This window comes from Melospiza melodia, chromosome 6, assembly GCF_035770615.1.
Source record: "Melospiza melodia melodia isolate bMelMel2 chromosome 6, bMelMel2.pri, whole genome shotgun sequence".
NCBI classification, from domain to species: Eukaryota; Metazoa; Chordata; class Aves; order Passeriformes; family Passerellidae; genus Melospiza; species Melospiza melodia.
In genome coordinates, this window is record NC_086199.1 from 54,903,793 (window position 1) to 54,921,398 (window position 17,606).

A 17,606-nucleotide genomic window follows, 5' to 3' on the forward strand; every position below is an offset into this window, starting at 1 on the left:
TTATCTGTCCTCTCCAAGCAAATCCTTTGCCATTCTCAATCTTTATTTTTTACTTTCTACCATGCTTTCTTTTTTTTCTTTTCTGTTTCTCTCCCATTCATTCTCTTGCTTAGTTTCCTTTTTTACTTTGTTGGATTTTTTCTTTTTTTTTTCCCTCTCCCCTTTCTCTCTTTTTCCTCTCCCATTTCCCCAAATTGTAATTTTCACCCTTCTCTTGCCCCCTTACACCCCAAATCTCAACTCCCCTTCCTCTCCGCATTTTTGCAGACTTTGCCTCATCAACAGAGTTTATTCCCTATGGATGGGGCAGCGAGGGCAGTTCCATGGAGAATAAACCCAGCTGGGGAACTGGACTGAGCCTGGCTACGCTGCTTGGAGTGCCCTTGTCTCCATACTTCTGACTGTCTCTGAGGTGCCACATGTGCAGAAGTGCCTCACAGAGCTGTCACCTCCACCACAGTGTCCCCAGCCCCGTGGCTCCCCTCGTCACTCCCGCCTTTCTCCTCAAACACCCTCCGCAGAGCCACTCTGACCGAGCGCTGGAAGCGGCGCCGCCGGCAGCTCCCCACCAGCACGTAAATCACCGGGTTGAGGGAGCAGTTCAGCAGTGCCAGGAACAAAGAGGGGTCTTCTGGGAATAAATCACCGGAATCTGGGAGATTGACGAAAACCTCCATGCAGAAAGGGATGCCAAAGGCAAAGAACAGCAGGACGATGGCCACAAAGAGCTGGTGCTGCTGTGTCAGTGCTGTTCCTACCGGAGGTAGGAGTTCAGGGAACCAGTCTTGGGCACTGCAGGGGTGGGGGTTCTTCCTGGGGCTGGCGTGGGGCTGTGTGGGCAGTTGGGAAATGCTGGGAGTGCTGATGTCCCTTATTTCCCTCTGGTTCCCCATCTCTCCGTAGGAGGTGGTGGGAAAGGGAGAAGGCAGCTGCTGGGAGCAGGATCATTCACCATGGAGGAGAACAGCACAACAAACCTCACCCTGAACAATACACTTTATGGATCTCTGGACTGGGAGGAATATATCAGATCTGAATGCTCCAGCATTCCCTCCAGCCTGATTGCCTTTGCAGGGGTGTGCCTGGGGATCTCCCTCTGTGGGCTGGCAGGGAATGGGGTGGTCTTGTGGTTCCTGGGCTTCCACACACAGCAGAGCCCTTTCACTGTCTACATCCTAAATCTGGCTGTTGCAGACTTCTCCCTGCTCCTCCTGTTTCTCCTGCTTCTGTTGGCTTTTCTGACCTTAGCAGCATTCTGCACATCTTTGTTTCCTTTTATTCACCACTATCAGCGCTTTGTGTTTGTCCTTGGGTTCCCGTGCCACGTGTTTGACCTGAGCAGCCTGGGGCTGCTGGCAGCCCTCAGCGTGGAGCGCTGTGTCTCCATCCTGTGCCCCATCTGGTACCGCTGCCACCGCCCCCGGCACCTCTCGGCCGCAGTCAGCGGGGCCCTCTGGGCCCTGGCAGGGGCTTTTGTTTCCTCCCTCTACCTCACCTGCACCTACACTGAGGACTCTGGGACCGTCATTGCAGGTGTAGCCCTGGCCATTTCCGTGGTTTTTTCCCTCATGATGTTGGTTTCCAACCTGTTCCTGTTCCTCAAGCTGCGCTGTGGCTCCCGGAGGCGGCAGCCAGGGAAGCTCTTTGTGGCCATCGTGCTCAACGTCCTGCTGTTCTTTGCCTTTGGCATCCCTTTCTGCATGGAGGTTTTCATCAATCTCCCAGATTCCGGTGATTTATTCCCAGAAGACCCCTCTTTGTTCCTGGCACTGCTGAACTGCTCCCTCAACCCGGTGATTTACGTGCTGGTGGGGAGCTGCCGGCGGCGCCGCTTCCAGCGCTCGGTCAGAGTGGCTCTGCGGAGGGTGTTTGAGGAGAAAGGCGGGAGTGACGAGGGGAGCCACGGGGCTGGGGACACTGTGGTGCAGGTGACAGCTCTGTGAGGCACTTCTGCACATGTGGCACCTCAGAGACAGCCAGAAGTATTGGAGCACATGGCTCTGAGCTCAGTCCTGTTCCTGTATTCCCCATGGAATGACCCTCATTGCCTTGGCCTCAAGGAATAAACTCTCATGTACTGATATTTTTAATTTTGTTGCTACCCCGAAATCATGTTTGGATTATTTCTTTTTGGTTTTTTTCAATGTGGTAACTCCTGCCCCAGATTTTACTGAATAAACAACATCAGGGATTTGCTGCAGAGCTTGTCCCTGGGAATCTGCATCAGAAACTGACTCATTTCCTTAGTTTTTCCCATTCTAAAGCCTCTGGATTTTCTGTGAGGAGGGCAGGTACCTGTCTCACAGAAGAGCTCTTCTTAAGGCTAGTGCCTACAATGTCTGGAATGAGCCATCTTTTGACAATTCCAAGAGCACTACATTCCTTCTAGGAAAAGCAGTTTATGTCAGGTTCCTCTTAGCAACACTTATCCTGAAATCTTGTCTGTGAATTGGCTGAAATCGCTACCTCGCGTTGCACAGGTGGATTTTTTGGACTCTGCAGGACAAAACCTATGATTTCTGTTTCAAATCTAATTTTGCAAATTGTGTACCACAATTTCAGTGGTACTTCACCTTCACCATGCAGTTTCCAAGAGGATTCATGCAATAATAAATTCTGTGAATGAGGTGAAACACACAGCAGAGGGATGATTTAGGATTTCAGCAATGTCATCTCTTCTGAGAAGAGGCAAATCCATGCTGCTCTCTTGGCTTTAATCCTTAGAAAGTTGCAGGTTTCATCTGAGTCATCCTCTACACTCCCCTGGCAATCAGATACCAGCCTACAGTGAATTCCAAGAAATTCCTAAAAAGAGGTGAGATGATTCCTACCCAGGCTGACATGTGCCTCAGGGATCTGGGATGCTCCTCCGGGAAACTGGCATGTGTGGGGGCCCTGGGGTCAGAACTGTCACCTCTCTTTCTGCTGACACTGCATTTGTGTCCCCAGCTATGAAATCTCACCAGGCCAGACCTATCAAGGGCAAACACTTAATGATCCAAGAGCTGATGGGGCTCTAGAACCGGTGGACAGGCATTTTGAACAAGGGCATGGAGTGACAGGACAAGGGGGAATGGCTTCCCACTGACAGAGGGTGTGGTCAGATTGGATATTGGGAAGAAATCCTTCCCTGTGAGGGTGCTGAGGCCCTGGCACAGGTTGCCCAGAAGGATGGGGTCGGGTAAAAACAAACACAAGGGCTCCCATATCTGAGGAGGGGGAGGATGATCCCCAATGAAGGGCTGGAAAGGGGATCACAGCACCCCAAAATCTGGTCCCTAAAACTTTCATTACCTCATCAAGGTGATGGTAGTAATCAGGGTGGGCTCTAAGTGCTGATAACCTGGCTTCAAGCAACTGAGTGCTGTCTATCCATTGGGCTGTGTGAGCCTGCATTGGAATGACAAAAATGGGAGTTCTTGTCTCAGTTGTGGTGCTTCGGGCCCAGGTTTTGGCAAAGATGTCAGAAATCTTTCCAGAATGGGAGCAGTTTCTGAGAAGCAGCCAGGTGCTTCAAGAGCACTGCCAGCACTGCCAGCAGCATTCCAGTGACACCAGCATCACCAGCATCCCTCTGCTGCTGGAGGGACAATGACCACTCAGGGAAGAGAAACAAGGAGTTGTAGAAACCTGCTGAGAGAGGAAAAGCAATCAGAGAATGGGACACTGCAGGGAAGAAATGTTTCTAAACAGAAAAAAAGAGGAGCCATTTGCAAAATTCTTCATGTGGACTTCTGAGAAAAGCCAATCCCTTTGAGACAAAGATAAAAAAAATTCAAGATAAGTAACTCCGAGGGAGTGGAGCTCTGACGTAGCTGAAGTTGCAAAACCACTTCTGCCTGCCCTATGACCCCACTGAGCCTTGGGGAGCAGCACCCGGACAGGGCACGGAGAGGAGCCAGCAGGATGAGAATGGGGAGCTCCTGGTGACCTGGGCACTTTCTCCTTCATGTCCCTGACCTGGCAGGAGCCGCTTTAGGACATGGATCCCAAAGGAACAAGAGGGACCAGGAAGCGCCGCTGATCTGCACGGAGCCCTTTGCCTGCTGCTGCCCCACAGGGAACAGGTCAGTGGAATGTTTGCCTTACTCCCTATCCCACCTTCCTCTCCTGCAGCAGCTGCTCTGTTGTTGACACCCTCTCCCCGTGACTGCAGTGCTCTCCCCAGCTCCCCCCTCCTCTACACTGCACTTCCCTTCCACATCCCCTGCTGAACTGCCCAACCTTCCCTCCTCCCTCTCCCAATCCACAATTTCCCCTGCCCTCCTCCCCTGCACATCTCACTCCTCCCCACTGAATCCTTCCCACTCCAGGGAGCTGCTGAGGAGCCACATGGTCCATCCCTGGATTCTCCAAGCACTGACTGCCCATCCACTCTGACCACAGCCAGGGGCCACATCCCACTGCCTGCCCAGCATCCATCCATGGAGGTGACCACCGTGTCCCCCCCTGCCATCTCACCCACTGAAGGAGATGATCTGTCTGAAACAGATGTCTCCAGCATGGCCATACACAGTGTGACACTGCTCATCTGCCTCTGTGGAACGGGGTTGTCATCTGCCTCCTCACAGTGAAAAGCGGTAATTATCGCATGTTTAACCTGGCTGTTGCTGACTTCCTCTTCCTTCTCTTCACAGTCCCCTCTGCCCTCCTCTTCCTGGTGGAGGATGCCTCCTGCTCCTCTATTGTGCCCCTACTGTACCAGAATTTCTTTTTCCAGCTTACAGTGGTCTCCTACTACTGGGGGTTATTCCAGCTGATACCCATGAGCAATGTGCAGTATATATACGTGTCCTGCAAGCTCTGCTGCCACTGGGACCTTCCCAAGCGCCTGTGGCTGTTGGTGATCAGTGTCCAATACTGGGCTTTCTTTGCTCTCTTCACTGTCATTCTCACTGTGACATTCCTGTGCCCATCACACGAGCAGAAGCACTGTTGGGCAGCTCTCATCTCCATGTACACCTTCGTCCTGCTCTTCTTTGCTGCACCCCTGCTCATTTCAATCACAAGTGATTTCATTAAGGCCAAGTGTGGCTCCCAGCAGCAGCAGCCTAAGAGGCGTGACATCGTTATCCACCTCACTGCACTGTTAACTGTCATCCTCAGCTTCTGCCATTTCCTGCAGCAGCTCGGGTACATCGTTGTGCCATCCCAATTTTTTTTCCTGTTCGCCAGCATCAACAGCAGCATCAAACCCTTCATCTGCTTCTTGGTTGGTAGCTGGAGGACAGACAACTCCATGCAGAACTCCTGGAGGTCCTGCTCCATGGCGAGCTGCTGCAAGCACTGTACAGTGGGGGCCCTCAGGGATTCCCTCCAGAGGGTCTTTGAGAAGCAGAAAGAAAAAACTGACCACAGGGATGATGACACCAGGGATACAGTGATCTGAGCCTTTTGATCCCTTCCACTGCTTTGCTGAAGGACTTTAGCACAGAGGCTGAAGGTTTTCTGGAGTCACCTGATTACTTTATCCACAGGACCACCCTCCCCATGGTGCTGTATTCCTGCAGGAGAAGGGAGCAGGAGCATTGGCTTGGGTGATTTTTGTGGGATGCTCTGCAGGGAGCACATTGGAGCATGGCTTTCCTCCTCCCTCCTGCATCCACATGGCTCCAAGCAGTGCAGCTGGGCTCAGTGCTGCTCCCCAGCTCTATTCCCCATGCAATGACCCTCATGGCCTCGGCCCCAGGGAATGAACTCCATCTCCTTTGGCTCAGCAGATGAGTTCCATGGTGTTTCCAGGGAGCTCTTGCCTGCAAAGCATGGGACACCTTATTCCCTGGGGACACACCCAGCGCAGGGTGGCAGTGATTTCCCAAATCCCTGCAGAGCTGGTGCCTCTGGATGGCAGGAGAAGGGTTAGAATCACAGGGAGCATCCTTCCTCTTTTGTCTTATTAAAAAAAAAATAAAATTAAGCTTTGGAGTTTTTCTAACATGAGTACTGTGTTCACGTTGAGAGTTGTAATGCTGATCTCTGACCGTGGTGGGGAGCCGAAGCCCGAAGCGCTGCACAAGCTCCGGGAAGGAGGGAGGGAGGGAGGAGGAGCTGTGTTGGAAAAGCGGAATGTGTCTGAATGTGGGGGTTGGATTACAAAGAGGCTACAAATCCTGTTACTATTTTGGGCAGTGTGCCTCTGGCCGTGCTTCTGGCTGCCAGTGAGCACTTTTACCTTATCTTGTCCCTTGCTGTAGTTTAAAAAACTTCTAAAAAGTTTAAGTGAGGCGTCGTTTCTCACCACAAACAAAAACACCACTTGATTTTTAGGGGAAAATGAAAAGAATCAAGATCATTAACACAGAGGCTGTGGAACTCCAAGCAAGCCGAAGTTGTAAAAGCACCGTGCCCAGGCACTGAGACTTACGAAACAGCAGCAGGTCATGGCACAGAGAGGAGCCGGCTCAATGGGGAGCTCCTGGTGACCTGGGCACTTTCTCCTTCATGTCCCTGACCTGGCAGGAGCCGCTTTAGGACATGGATCCCAAAGGAGCAAGAGGGACCAGGAAGCGCCGCTGATCTGCACAGACCCCTTTGCCTGCTGCTGCCCCACAGGGAACAGGTCAGTGGAATGTTTGCCTTCCTCCCTACCCCACCTTCCTCTCCTGCAGCAGCTGCTCTGTTCCTGACACCCTCTCCCGGTGACCGCAGTGCCCTCCCTAACTTCCCCCTCCTCTGCCCTGTGCTTTAGTTCCGCATCCCCTGCTGAACTGACCAACTTACTGCCTCCCTCTCCCAATCCACAATTTCCCCTGCCCTCCTCCCCTGCACATCTCACTCCTCCCCACTGAATCCTTCCCACTCCAGGGAGCTGCTGAGGAGCCACACGGTCCATCCCTGGATTCTCCAAGCACTCATTGCCCATCCACTCTGACCATGGCCAGGGGCCACATCCCACTGCCTGCCCAGCATCCATCCATAGAGGTGAGCACCGTGTCCCCATCTCCTGCCTCACTCACTGAAGGAGATGATCTCTGTGACACTGATGTCACCACTCTGGCCACCCACAGTGTGACGCTGCTCATCTGCCTCTGTGGGCTGGCTGGGAACAGGGCTGTCATCAGCCTCCTCAGCCTGAAAGGTGATAACTTTTTCATCCGTGGCATGGCTGTCACCGACTTCCTCTTCCTTCTCCTCACAGTCCCCTCTGTCCTCATCCTCCTGGAAGAGGACGTCTCCTGCTCTCTTATCCTGCCCGTGCTGTACCTGCATTTCCTTTTCCAGCTCTCTTTGTTCTCCTGCTACTGGGCGCCGCTCTGGCTGATGACTTTCGGCCTTGCAATGTATATCAAAAAGCTCTTGAAGTGCTGCTGCCGCCGTGACATTCCTGATCATCTGCTTTGGGTGGTGATGATTGTCCAGTTTTGGGCTTTCTCTACTCTCTTCACTGAGATTCCCACACTGACATCCCAGTGCCAATCAAATTACCTGGAGCACTGCCAGGCAGCCCTCATCACCACGTGGGCCATCATCCTGCTCCTCCTTGTCACACCCATAACTGTGCTGGTATTTTCCAGCACAATTAATTCAATTAAGGCCAAGTGGGGCTCACAGCAGCAGCAACCCGAGGGGCTCGACATCGTTGCTGTCTCCATTGGTCTCTTCACTCTCCTTTCCATCCTCTGGAATTTCCTGCAGCAGCTTTGTTACATTGCTGTGCACTCCCATTTTTTTTTCCTGCTCACCTGTACCAACAGCAGCATGAAATCCTTTATCTTCTTCTTGGCAGGGAGGTGCTGGAGGCCCTGTTCTGTGGGGACACTCTGGCTCTCCCCACAGAGGGTGTGTGAGGAGCCAGAAGAAAACCCTGCCCACAGAAATGATCCCACCAAACAAACAGATGTCTGAGCCTCTTGATCCCTTCAACTGCACTCCTGAAGGACCCCGGTACAGTGGCTGAGGGATTCCTTGAGTCTCCTGATCAATAAATACCCACAGGATCACCCTCCCTGTGCTGCTGCATCCCCAGCCCCTTTCCAGGCCGCTCGGGGCTCTGATCCGTGCTTGGGAGGCCTCAGCCTTGAGGAGCAGCCCCTGGGCTCAGCTCCTGTGGCACTGATCAGAAACACCCTCTGCTCCCAGCAACTGCTGCTGTCCAACCACCTCCTGGGCTTTCATCAACAGCCTTGGAAATTCTTGTACTGCCCTGGATGCCACAGCACCCCTGCTCTGCCACTGTCCCAGGAAGCTGCCGGCCCCAAGTGTGGCCAGGCTGAGCCATTGCTGTGAGTGCCGCCCATGCCTTGGGGCCCTGTGAGCAGCGGCCCCAAAGGAGAGCCTTGGAGCTCTGCTGGGCCCAGCAGCGCTGAGCAGAAGCTCCCTGGCACTGGGGCCTCTCCCAGCTGGGATCTCTCCCGGCTGCTGCCCTGGGCTGATCCCCGAACGCCGACGGCTCCTGGGCCCATCCCGCCAGGGCTCCAGGCCCAGCCCTTGGCCCAGGGAGGAGATGCAAAGGGATCCGCAGGGAGCATTTCACTGCCTGCCAGGGCAATTGCTCACAGGCACCTTGCACTCACTCTGCCTGGCTGGCTGGCTGTGTGCACACACGTCTGCATCTGCTGGGGCAAATGTGGCAGAAATGCTGCCCTCTCAGCTGTGTTAGTACCTGAGACATCTGAGCGAGTCGGGCCTCCAAGGATCTATCAGGAATAAATAAGATTAAATGCTGCTGATATTCCTCTGGTGAATTGCTAAGTTTAAGGTGTAAGTGAAGTACTCTTCAGTTCGAGTGTTGTAAAGCTTTTAAGCCATTTTCCTTTTAATCCTTACCCATGCTGTCCTTTTGTCATGCGCCCTTGAACACACACAAACACACAAATAGGGATAGCATATTGGTTTGCTTAATATTAAACCTGGTTTTTACTGATATCCTTGCTGGTGGTTTTGTGCCTTCAGAAATTCTTTCTCTGCCCTGGCTTTGGCCTCTCCCTCAGCAGGCTCAGATGGTGCAGCTCCAAGGGGAGGAGCAGTCCTCACTCCTCAGCACAGCCACCCCCTTCCAGGAGCAGGGTGACATCTGTGTTTGTCACCTTCGTCTCCACGGGGCATCAACCCCCTCCCTGTGGCTTCTCTGAGGTCTCTGAGCTGGGGCTGTTCAGCCTGGAGAAGGGAAGGCTTCAGGGAGACCTTAGAGCCCCTTCCAGGGCCTAAAGAGGCACCAATAACTGCAGAGGCACGTTGGACAAAGGCCTGAAGTGACAGGACAAGGGGAAATGGCTTCCCACTGCCAGAGAACAGGATTAGGGGGAACATTGGGAAGAAATTGTTCCCTGTGAGGGTGGAGAGGCCCTGGCACAGGTTCCCAGAGATGCTCTGGCCTCCCCATCCCTGGAGGTGTTCCAGGCCAGGCTGGATGGGGTTTGACTCAGCCCAGCCTAGTGGAAGGTGTCCCTGCTTGAAAAGGGTGAGAGCAGAAAAAAACAACCACAAGTATTCCCAAGGCTGAGGAGGAGGAGGATGAGCTCTGGTGAAGGGCTGCAAGGGGCACCCCAGCACCCCAACATCTGGTTTGCAATGCCTTTTACTGCACCATCAGGGGCACTGTGAGTCGGAAATGTGGGCTCTGATGCTGCTAACCTGCTGCAAACCTGTCATGGTTTGGCACTGGCCAAACGCCAGGCATCCACAAAAGCCATTCACTCACTTTCTCCTGCTCTCAGCTGGGCAGAGGAGAGGGAAACAAAAATTAACAAAGGGCTCATGAGTTCAGATGAGGACTGGGAGAAAAAATAGTCACCGCAAAAAAAAAAAACGTTCAAATTTCCTGGTATCCAGTAAATTATTATTAACAGATTCAGAAGATGATAATGAGAAGTAAAATAAAACTTTAAATCACCTTTCTTTCCCCAACCCCTCCATCTTTCCCATTCATAGTGCAGGAAGACAGGGCATGGATGTCCTTCACCAGCATTGAAGCACTGCCAATAAAACACTGTTTACCTGGAAACGACCCCTGTTATCCATTAAACAAAAAGAGACAGCATATCCAGGTAATAATTACAACACAGATATCAAAATATAATATATTTGGAGGACTTTGGGGTCTATCTGTAAAAAATCTTGGACATTATGGTGTATAAAAATGCCTGATAATTGTTGGTACTTTCAAACTGTCTATGGCAAATATATTTCCAATATGTTCACAATTTCAACTCAAAATTATTACTTCTGTAATACACTTTTGATTTTGCACTTAAACTTCTTGGTGCCAGAGGGGACACAGCCGTGGTTTGTGCTCCTTGGAGCAACCCTGATCCCCAGTGCCCAGAGCTGGGCAGGGTCAGACAGGATGGCCCAGAGGCTCAGCATTCCCCACCTCGAGTGCTCTGTGAGTGTCACAGCAGAGATCTCCCCTGGGATCGTTAATTTTTAATTTTGTGAGCCAGGTGCAATTGTATCTCTGCCTTCAGAAATTCTTCCTCTCCACTGCCTTCAGCTGCTCTCTCAGCAGGCTCAGGTGGTGCAGGAGCAAGGGGAGGAGGAGGTCGTGATCCTCAGCACAGCCAACCCCTTCCAGGAGCAGGGTGACACCTGTGTTTGTCACCATGGGCTCCACGGGGCAACACCCCCCGCCCTGGGGGTTCCCTGAGGCCACCAGCCCCACCACACCCCACACCTTCTCTCCAGCCCCACCACATCCCACACCTTCCCTCCAGCCCCACCACACCCCACACCTTCTCTCCAGCCTCACCACACCCCACACCTTCCCACCACATCTTCCCAGCAGCTCCATCATGTCCCACCCCTCCCACACCACCCTCCCATCCCACTCCCCATGCAGCCCACCCACCTCCCGTCCTTCCCATCCCTCCCAGCCCCGGGCCTCAGGCTCCACTCCCTCCCCACGGGCTGCTCACCCCAGCCTGCCCCGGAAGGCTTTGGGGCCGTCTTTCTCTTGGACATGCCCCTCCCCAGCTCCATCCCTGCTCTCCAGCCCCCCAACCTCCTCTGGACACAAACCAGAGGCACTACAGGGATGGCTCCACTGCTGTTCATTGCGCTGCAGAAGCATGGAATTGCCAGGAGGAGCAGAAACACTACTGGGGCTCCTGAGTGGGGCAGGAGAGGAGCGGGGCTGTCTGGAGGGGAAGGCAGCCTGGCGGGAATTTCTAGAGGATGTCAGAAGGGGGCATGATGCCTTAGGATTTTAGCCTTTCTATTTTTCACATCTTGCACTGCATTAGTGCATAACCCTAAACTGCATGGAAAGTGTTAGTTAACTGTCTGCACATTTTGCTGAGGCAAAACAATCCCTCTAGGCATGAAATTCAAGGACACTGCCATCAGCATGGAAAAGTATAGAGAAAGTGAATTGGGGGAGGGCAAAGTGGGGCTAAATGACTTCATTACCTGAAGCTGTAATTGGAGGATTAACCTCTGATCTGTAAATGTACCAAACTTATATCCGTATGAAAAACTCATGACCATTGTCCATTTTGGGTGCAGCCCCTCTCGGAGGCTTTGAGAGCCCAAGGTGAACCTTTTGAAGGCCTTTCATCAATGCCTCCTTTTATTCTCTTCACCTGCTCTGGCCTCTGTTCCAGGGAGCCAGCCCAAGGCATCAGGCAGACAGGGGCTGGAGGGGGCAGGAGGGCTCTGGGTGCCACCAATCCCAAATCTCCCACTGGAGAGCAGCAGAGCCCAACAGGCCGCACCTGCAGCCAGAGAGAGGCCAGGGACTGGGAACCCATCGGGATGGGATGGCATGGCATGGCATGGGAATGGATGGCATGGCATGGCATGGCATGGCATGGCATGGCATGGCATGGCATGGCATGGCATGGCATGGCATGGCATGGCATGGCATGGGGAAATGGGTGGAGATGGGAACTGGGAGTGATACTAAATTCATCTGGAATAAACTTTCAAAAACAATGGGAAACATTAGGAACCAGGAATTTTTTACCTCCAAAGGACACATAGATGGATTTCTCCATATATCTCCTTGGAGTGAGACTTTACAACACGGGTTTTATCCATCATAAGCACACAGAGTTATTAACGTTTTTTCCTTATCTAATACATAAACATCACTTTCCTAGGACCCATTCCCAGGCATCCACCTCCTTCTTGAAGTCCTTTTCTGATCCTGGAGGATCATTGAGAGGCGTCTCTGGTGGTTGCATTCACTGAGTGCGCTAATATTAAAGGTCACTTTTACTCTAACTTTTCCTTTGCCCATGTGCTCTTGCTTCTTGTTACAGAACTTGCCCCAAAACCACTGCAGGCCTCCAAATCCGTTTCTGCACTGGCTCTAGCCACGATTATTATCCTTTGTTCTCTTGAGAAGCACATTGGAGTTAGGCGTTCCTCCTCCCTCCTGGGCCCTCGAACCCTATGGCCAAGAGGAGCAGGGACACTGCCGGGGGTCCCTGGTGGATCAGGGGAGGATCAGGGCTGTTGGGGTTCTCAGGCTGGCTGGCTGTTCTCTGCCCCGAAATGCATGATATGGTTCTGCAGCAGCCCACACTGTGAAGAATGAGTCTGGACTCTTCACTTTTCAGTCTTCAGGTTGTTTCATAATTCTTATCTACAAAATTTTCTTTCTGCCCAGCCAAGATCTGGTCAGCACACCAGCCGCAAGTACTCTGACCGCCCCGAGGCGCTGTGGTCTTTTTATACTACAAACTACATATATGATATTTACTTTTAATTCCCAATAGCTATCACCTATGTTAGACAATGCATTTCTATTCTAAACCATCCCCAAGTGCCAACATCACAGCAGAAAATGGAGAACAAGAAGAAGAAAGAAGCGGCACTAGACATGCCCTGATTCCTCCTTCTTGTCCCCATAACCCCTATACCAAAAATCCCAAAATCTACATTTTCACCCTGTGAATATTCTATTATTACACCATTCAAACCTGTGTGGCTTTCACATCCCCATGCCAAGCTGGCAATTCATTGCAAGGATCAAAATCAAGTCACCAGGTGTTCCGGGCAAAATGCCTGGGTCTCCAAGTCCCCCGACGTGGTTCTTGGCAACTCTGGACATCCAGAGGGATGTGCTGAATTCCCACAGGGGTGAACAGGGGGCCCTGGGGACGGTCTGAGGTGTTGGAGGCAGTTTCGGAGGGGTCAGGAGAGGCTCGGAGTGGGCTGGAGGGGGTCTGGATGCCAACAATCCCAAATCTGCCCACTAGAGGAGAGCAGAGCCTGACAGGCCATGTTCAGAGTGGGGGAATGGCTCTGTCTGGGAAACCTGTGGGATATGATAGGATGGGGTGAGAATGGAGAGTGGGGTGGGGAGAGGGATGGGGATGGGGATGGGATCGGGATAGGAGGAGGAAGCATCTCAATTGTGCTTCCTCGGGACCAGAGCATGTTTTTGCAATGATCTCAGAGCCCTTCCTGGAACAGGAGGTGTTTCTGAGAAGCACCCAGCTGCCTCACCCACACTGCCAGCACTGGAAGCAGCATTCCAGTGACACCAGCATCCCTCTGCTGCTGGAGGGACAATGACCCCTCAGGGAAGAGTAATGAGGAATGGTAGAAACTTATTTAGACAGGTCAGGCAGTTGGAGAATGGGACACTCTGCAGGGAAGAAGTGTTTCTTATCAGGAGGAAAAGATGAGCCGGTCACAAAAAATCTTCATTTAGAGCTTCTGACAAAAGCCACTTCCGCTGTCGGGAAAAAAAAACCACCAAAAGAACCCCCACACCCAACGTAAATAACTCAGAGGAACTGAATATCTGAAGTACGCAAAGTTGTAATTTTTGACTTCCCCTAACCCCCATGACGGCACCCAGCCCTGAGAAACAACATCAGGACAGGGCACAGAGAGGAGCCAGCAGGGCAGGAATGGGGAGCTCCTGGTGAGCTCCTGGTGATCTGGGCACTTTCTCCTTCATGTCCCTGACCTGGCAGGAGCCGCTTTAGGACATGGATCCCAAAGGAGCAAGAGGGACCAGGAAGCGCCGCTGATCTGCACAGAGCCCTTTGCCTGCTGCTGCCCCACAGGGAACAGGTCAGTGGAATGTTTGCCTTCCTCCCTACCCCACCTTCCTCTCCTGCAGCAGCTGCTCTGTTCCTGACACCCTCTCCCAGTGACTGCAGGGCCCTCCCCAGATCCTCTCTCTCCTCTTGTGCATCCTGTCTGTATCCTAATACTGAAATGGGCCAGAACAAACTTTATAACACAATGCAAAGCATGAAGAAGCAGGAATTCTTGACCTGCACAGGACACAGAGGGATCTCTCCTTATCTTGGGTGTATGGTGAGACTTTACAACAGGGTATTAATCCATTAGAACCACATGTAGGCATTTAGAAGTTTTTCTTATCTAATACATAAACACCATTTTCCTAGAACTCATTTCCATGCGTCCACCTCCTCCTGGAAGTAATTTTATGATCCTTGAGGTTCATTTAGAGGGGTCTCTGTGGTGGTCACATTCAATGAATGCTGCTATATTAAAGGTGCCCTTGCCTTGAACTTTTCCTCTGGCCATGCTTCCTGTTCCAGAATTTGCCCCAAAATCACTGCAGGCCTCCTGATCTGTTTCTGCACTGGTTCCTACCATGTTTGTCATCCTGTGTGCCAGCCTTTACATCCTGTGAGAAAAAACCACCCACTTTTTAAAATTTTTAAAGATTTATTAAACCTTAACAAAAAATGCAACAAAAGGACTAAATAAGGAGAAGCAGGCCTGGGAGCTTCCCTCATGGCTGCCAAGCACGTGGCTGGCTGATCTTCAAGATGGATGCTTCACCTTTGATACCCCGGGGGTTGCATCAGCTAAACCTGGCCCCTCCCAAAGTCTGTCAGTCAGCCCTTCTTTGTGTTTACTGCTGGAGCCTGCTTTCTTGCAGCTTGACTGGAGGGTCAGGTGTTGTCATGCTGCACCTCTACGCCCCCAGCAACAAGCTTTTGTACAGCCCTTCCTTCTACCTGTTCTAGATGACTCAGGCTCTCTGATGGCAACAACACCGTAAGAGGAGAAGGGGACTCTGGGGACAACAGGGGACATCTAAACAACAGACTGCAATAACATACATCAATACAGCTTCTCTTAATATTCACACAGTATTCATCCCTTAACTGTGAGAGGAATCATCCCATTATCTATCTATTACACATTCCTTTAAAATTTTGGCCACTTTACTTTTGAAAAACTCCAGAAGAACTGAAAATGTTCATTCTCTATGTTATTTATCAGCCTCCAGCTAACCAGTCCGACCCTCCCACCTCCCTCTCCCACCCCACAATTTCAACTGCCCTCCTCCCCTGCACATCTCCCTCCTCCCCAGTCCTCCTCCACCCACATCCTTCCCACTGCAGGGAGCTGCTGAGGAGCCACATGGTCCATCCCTGCATTCTCCAAGCATTGACTGCCCAGCCACTCTGACCACAGCCAGGGGCCACATCCCACTGCCTGCCCAGTGTCCATCCATGGAGGTGAGCACCGTGTCCCCTCTTTTCACCTCACCGACTGACACACCTGCTCAGTGTGAGATCAATGTCTCCAACATGGCCATAGACTTTATGATGCTGATCGTTGGTCTCTGTGGGCTGGCTGGGAATGGAGTTATTCTCTGGCTCCTGCACGTTAATGCCATCACCCACTTCATCTCCAAACAGGCCAACGTTGACTTCCTCTTCCTCATCTTCATGTTGCCCTCCACCCTGCTCTTCCTTGTGGAGGAGGTTTCCTGCTCTGCTATAATGCCCCTGATGTATTTGAGCTTGCTTTTCCAGCTGTCGCTGTTCACCTACATTATAGGGCTGTACCGGCTGACGTTCATCAGCATTCAGAGATGCAGATCCATCCTCTGCCTGGTATTCTGTGGTTGCCAACTGTCCGAACACTTGTTGTGGGTGTTGATGACTCCACTGTTCTGGGTCCTCCTCTTCATTTCCTTCGCTGTCAATCCCACAGTGACTTCCCTGTGCCAGTCACACGAGCAGGAGCAATGCCAGGTGGCTGTCACCTCCATGTACGCCCTCAACCTTTTTCTATTTGCTGTACCCATGGTCATTTCCAGCACAATCCTCTTCATTCATCTCAAGCCTGGCTCCCAGCAGCAGCCACACAAGAGGCTTGACGTTGTTATCTTCCTCGTTGCACTCGTCAGTCTGCCCCTCAGTGTCTGGTTTCTCCTGCAGCAGCTCGGTTACACAGTTGTGTCCTCCCAGGCGCTTTTCCTACTTGGCTGCATCAACAGCAGCATCAAACCCTTCATCTGCTTCTTGGTGGGGAACTGGAAGAGAGACTACTCCACGGGGAGCTGCTGGAGACACTGCTCCATGGAGGGCTGCAGGAGGTACTTCTCCATGCAGTCCCTAAGGGAGGCGATCCACAGGGTCTTTGGGGAGCCAGAAGAAAACACTGCCTGTGGAGGTGATCCTGTTGTGAACACAGTTATCTGAGCCTATTGATCCCTTCCACTGCACTCCTGAAGGACCCCGGGACAGTGGCTGAGAGATTCCTTGAGTCTCCTGATCAATAAATACCCACAGGATCACCCTCCCTATGCTGCTGCATCCCCAGCCCCTTTCCAGGCCGCTCTGGGCTCTGATCCGTGCTTGGGAGACCTCAGCCGTGAGGAGCAGCCCCTGGGCTCAGCTCCTGTGGCGCTGATCAGAAACACCCTCTGCTCCCAGCAACTGCTGCTGTCCAACCACCTCCTGGGCTTTTATCAACAGCCTTGGAAATTCTTGTACTGCCCTGGATGCCACAGCATCCCTGCTCTGCCACTGTCCCAGGAAGCTGCCGGCCCCAAGTGTGGCCAGGCTGAGCCATTGCTGTGAGTGCCGCCCATGCCTTGGGGCCCTGTGAGCAGCGGCCCCAAAGGAGAGCCTTGGAGCTCTGCTGGGCCCAGCAGCGCTGAGCAGAAGCTCCCTGGCACTGGGGCCTCTCCCAGCTGGGATCTCTCCCGGCTGCTGCCCTGGGCTGATCCCCGAACGCCGACGGCTCCTGGGCCCATCCTGCCGGGGCTCCAGGCCCAGCCCTTGGCCCAGGGAGGAGATGCAAAGGGATCCGCAGGGAGCATTTCACTGCCTGCCAGGGCAATTGCTCACAGGCACCTTGCACTCACTCTGCCTGGCTGGCTGGCTGTGTGCACACACGTCTGCATCTGCTGGGGCAAATGTGGCAGAAATGCTGCTCTCTCAGCTGTGTTAGTACCTGAGACATCTGAGCGAGTCGGGCCTCCAAGGATCTATCAGGAATAAATAAGATTAAATGCTGCTGATATTCCTCTGGTGAATTGCTAAGTTTAAGGTGTAAGTGAAGTACTCTTCAGTTTGAGTGTTGTAAAGCTTTTAAGCCATTTTCCTTTTAATCCTTACCCATGCTGTCCTTTTGTCATGCGCCCTTGAACACACACAAACACACAAATAGGGATAGCATATTGGTTTGCTTAATATTAAACCTGGTTTTTACTGATTTCCTTGCTGGTGGTTTTGTGCCTTCAGAAATTCTCCTCCTGCCCTGGCTTTGGCCTCTCCCTCAGCAGGCTCAGATGGTGCAGCTCCAAGGGGAGGAGCAGTCCGTGCTCCTCAGCACAGCCACCCCCTTCCAGGAGCAGGGTGACATCTGTGTTTGTCACCATTGTCTCCACGGGGCATCAACCCCCTCCCTGTGGCTTCTCTGAGGTCTCTGAG

At 52.4% G+C, this 17,606-nt stretch overlaps 4 protein-coding genes across 4 annotated transcripts; all 4 read left to right on the forward strand.

Annotated features, from left to right (window-relative positions):
- Positions 1-914: 914 nt before the first annotated feature.
- Positions 915-1,943, forward strand: LOC134419903 (mas-related G-protein coupled receptor member H-like). Its single transcript, XM_063159504.1, has 2 exons — positions 915-1,300; positions 1,340-1,943. Exons 1-2 carry the CDS (start codon positions 954-956, stop codon positions 1,941-1,943), a joined length of 951 nt encoding a protein of 316 aa, XP_063015574.1. The 5' UTR covers positions 915-953.
- A 2,481-nt stretch (positions 1,944-4,424) lies between these two features.
- On the forward strand, positions 4,425-5,389 carry LOC134419809 (mas-related G-protein coupled receptor member A6-like). The gene is given in 2 exon segments (XM_063159414.1): positions 4,425-4,539; positions 4,542-5,389. Coding segments are annotated over 2 exon segments (963 nt in total).
- A 1,484-nt stretch (positions 5,390-6,873) lies between these two features.
- Positions 6,874-7,845, forward strand: LOC134419904 (mas-related G-protein coupled receptor member D-like). The gene has a single exon (XM_063159505.1). It carries the CDS (start codon positions 6,874-6,876, stop codon positions 7,843-7,845), a length of 972 nt encoding a protein of 323 aa, XP_063015575.1.
- Positions 7,846-15,284: 7,439 nt separating this feature from the next.
- Positions 15,285-16,370, forward strand: LOC134419810 (mas-related G-protein coupled receptor member A1-like). The gene has a single exon (XM_063159416.1). It carries the CDS (start codon positions 15,393-15,395, stop codon positions 16,368-16,370), a length of 978 nt encoding a protein of 325 aa, XP_063015486.1. The 5' UTR covers positions 15,285-15,392.
- The last annotated feature ends 1,236 nt before the right edge of the window (positions 16,371-17,606 follow it).

Excerpts from the sequence above, each read along its gene's own strand:
- LOC134419903 (XM_063159504.1), top strand. The coding sequence starts at position 954 with ATGGAGGAGAACAGCACAACAAACCTCACCCTGAACAATACACTTTAT. Across the intron at positions 1,301-1,339 it reads CACCACTATCAGCGCTTTGT|CAGCCTGGGGCTGCTGGCAG; the intron begins GTTTGTCCTTGG and ends GTTTGACCTGAG.
- LOC134419904 (XM_063159505.1), top strand. The coding sequence starts at position 6,874 with ATGGCCAGGGGCCACATCCCACTGCCTGCCCAGCATCCATCCATAGAG.
- LOC134419810 (XM_063159416.1), top strand. The coding sequence starts at position 15,393 with ATGGAGGTGAGCACCGTGTCCCCTCTTTTCACCTCACCGACTGACACA.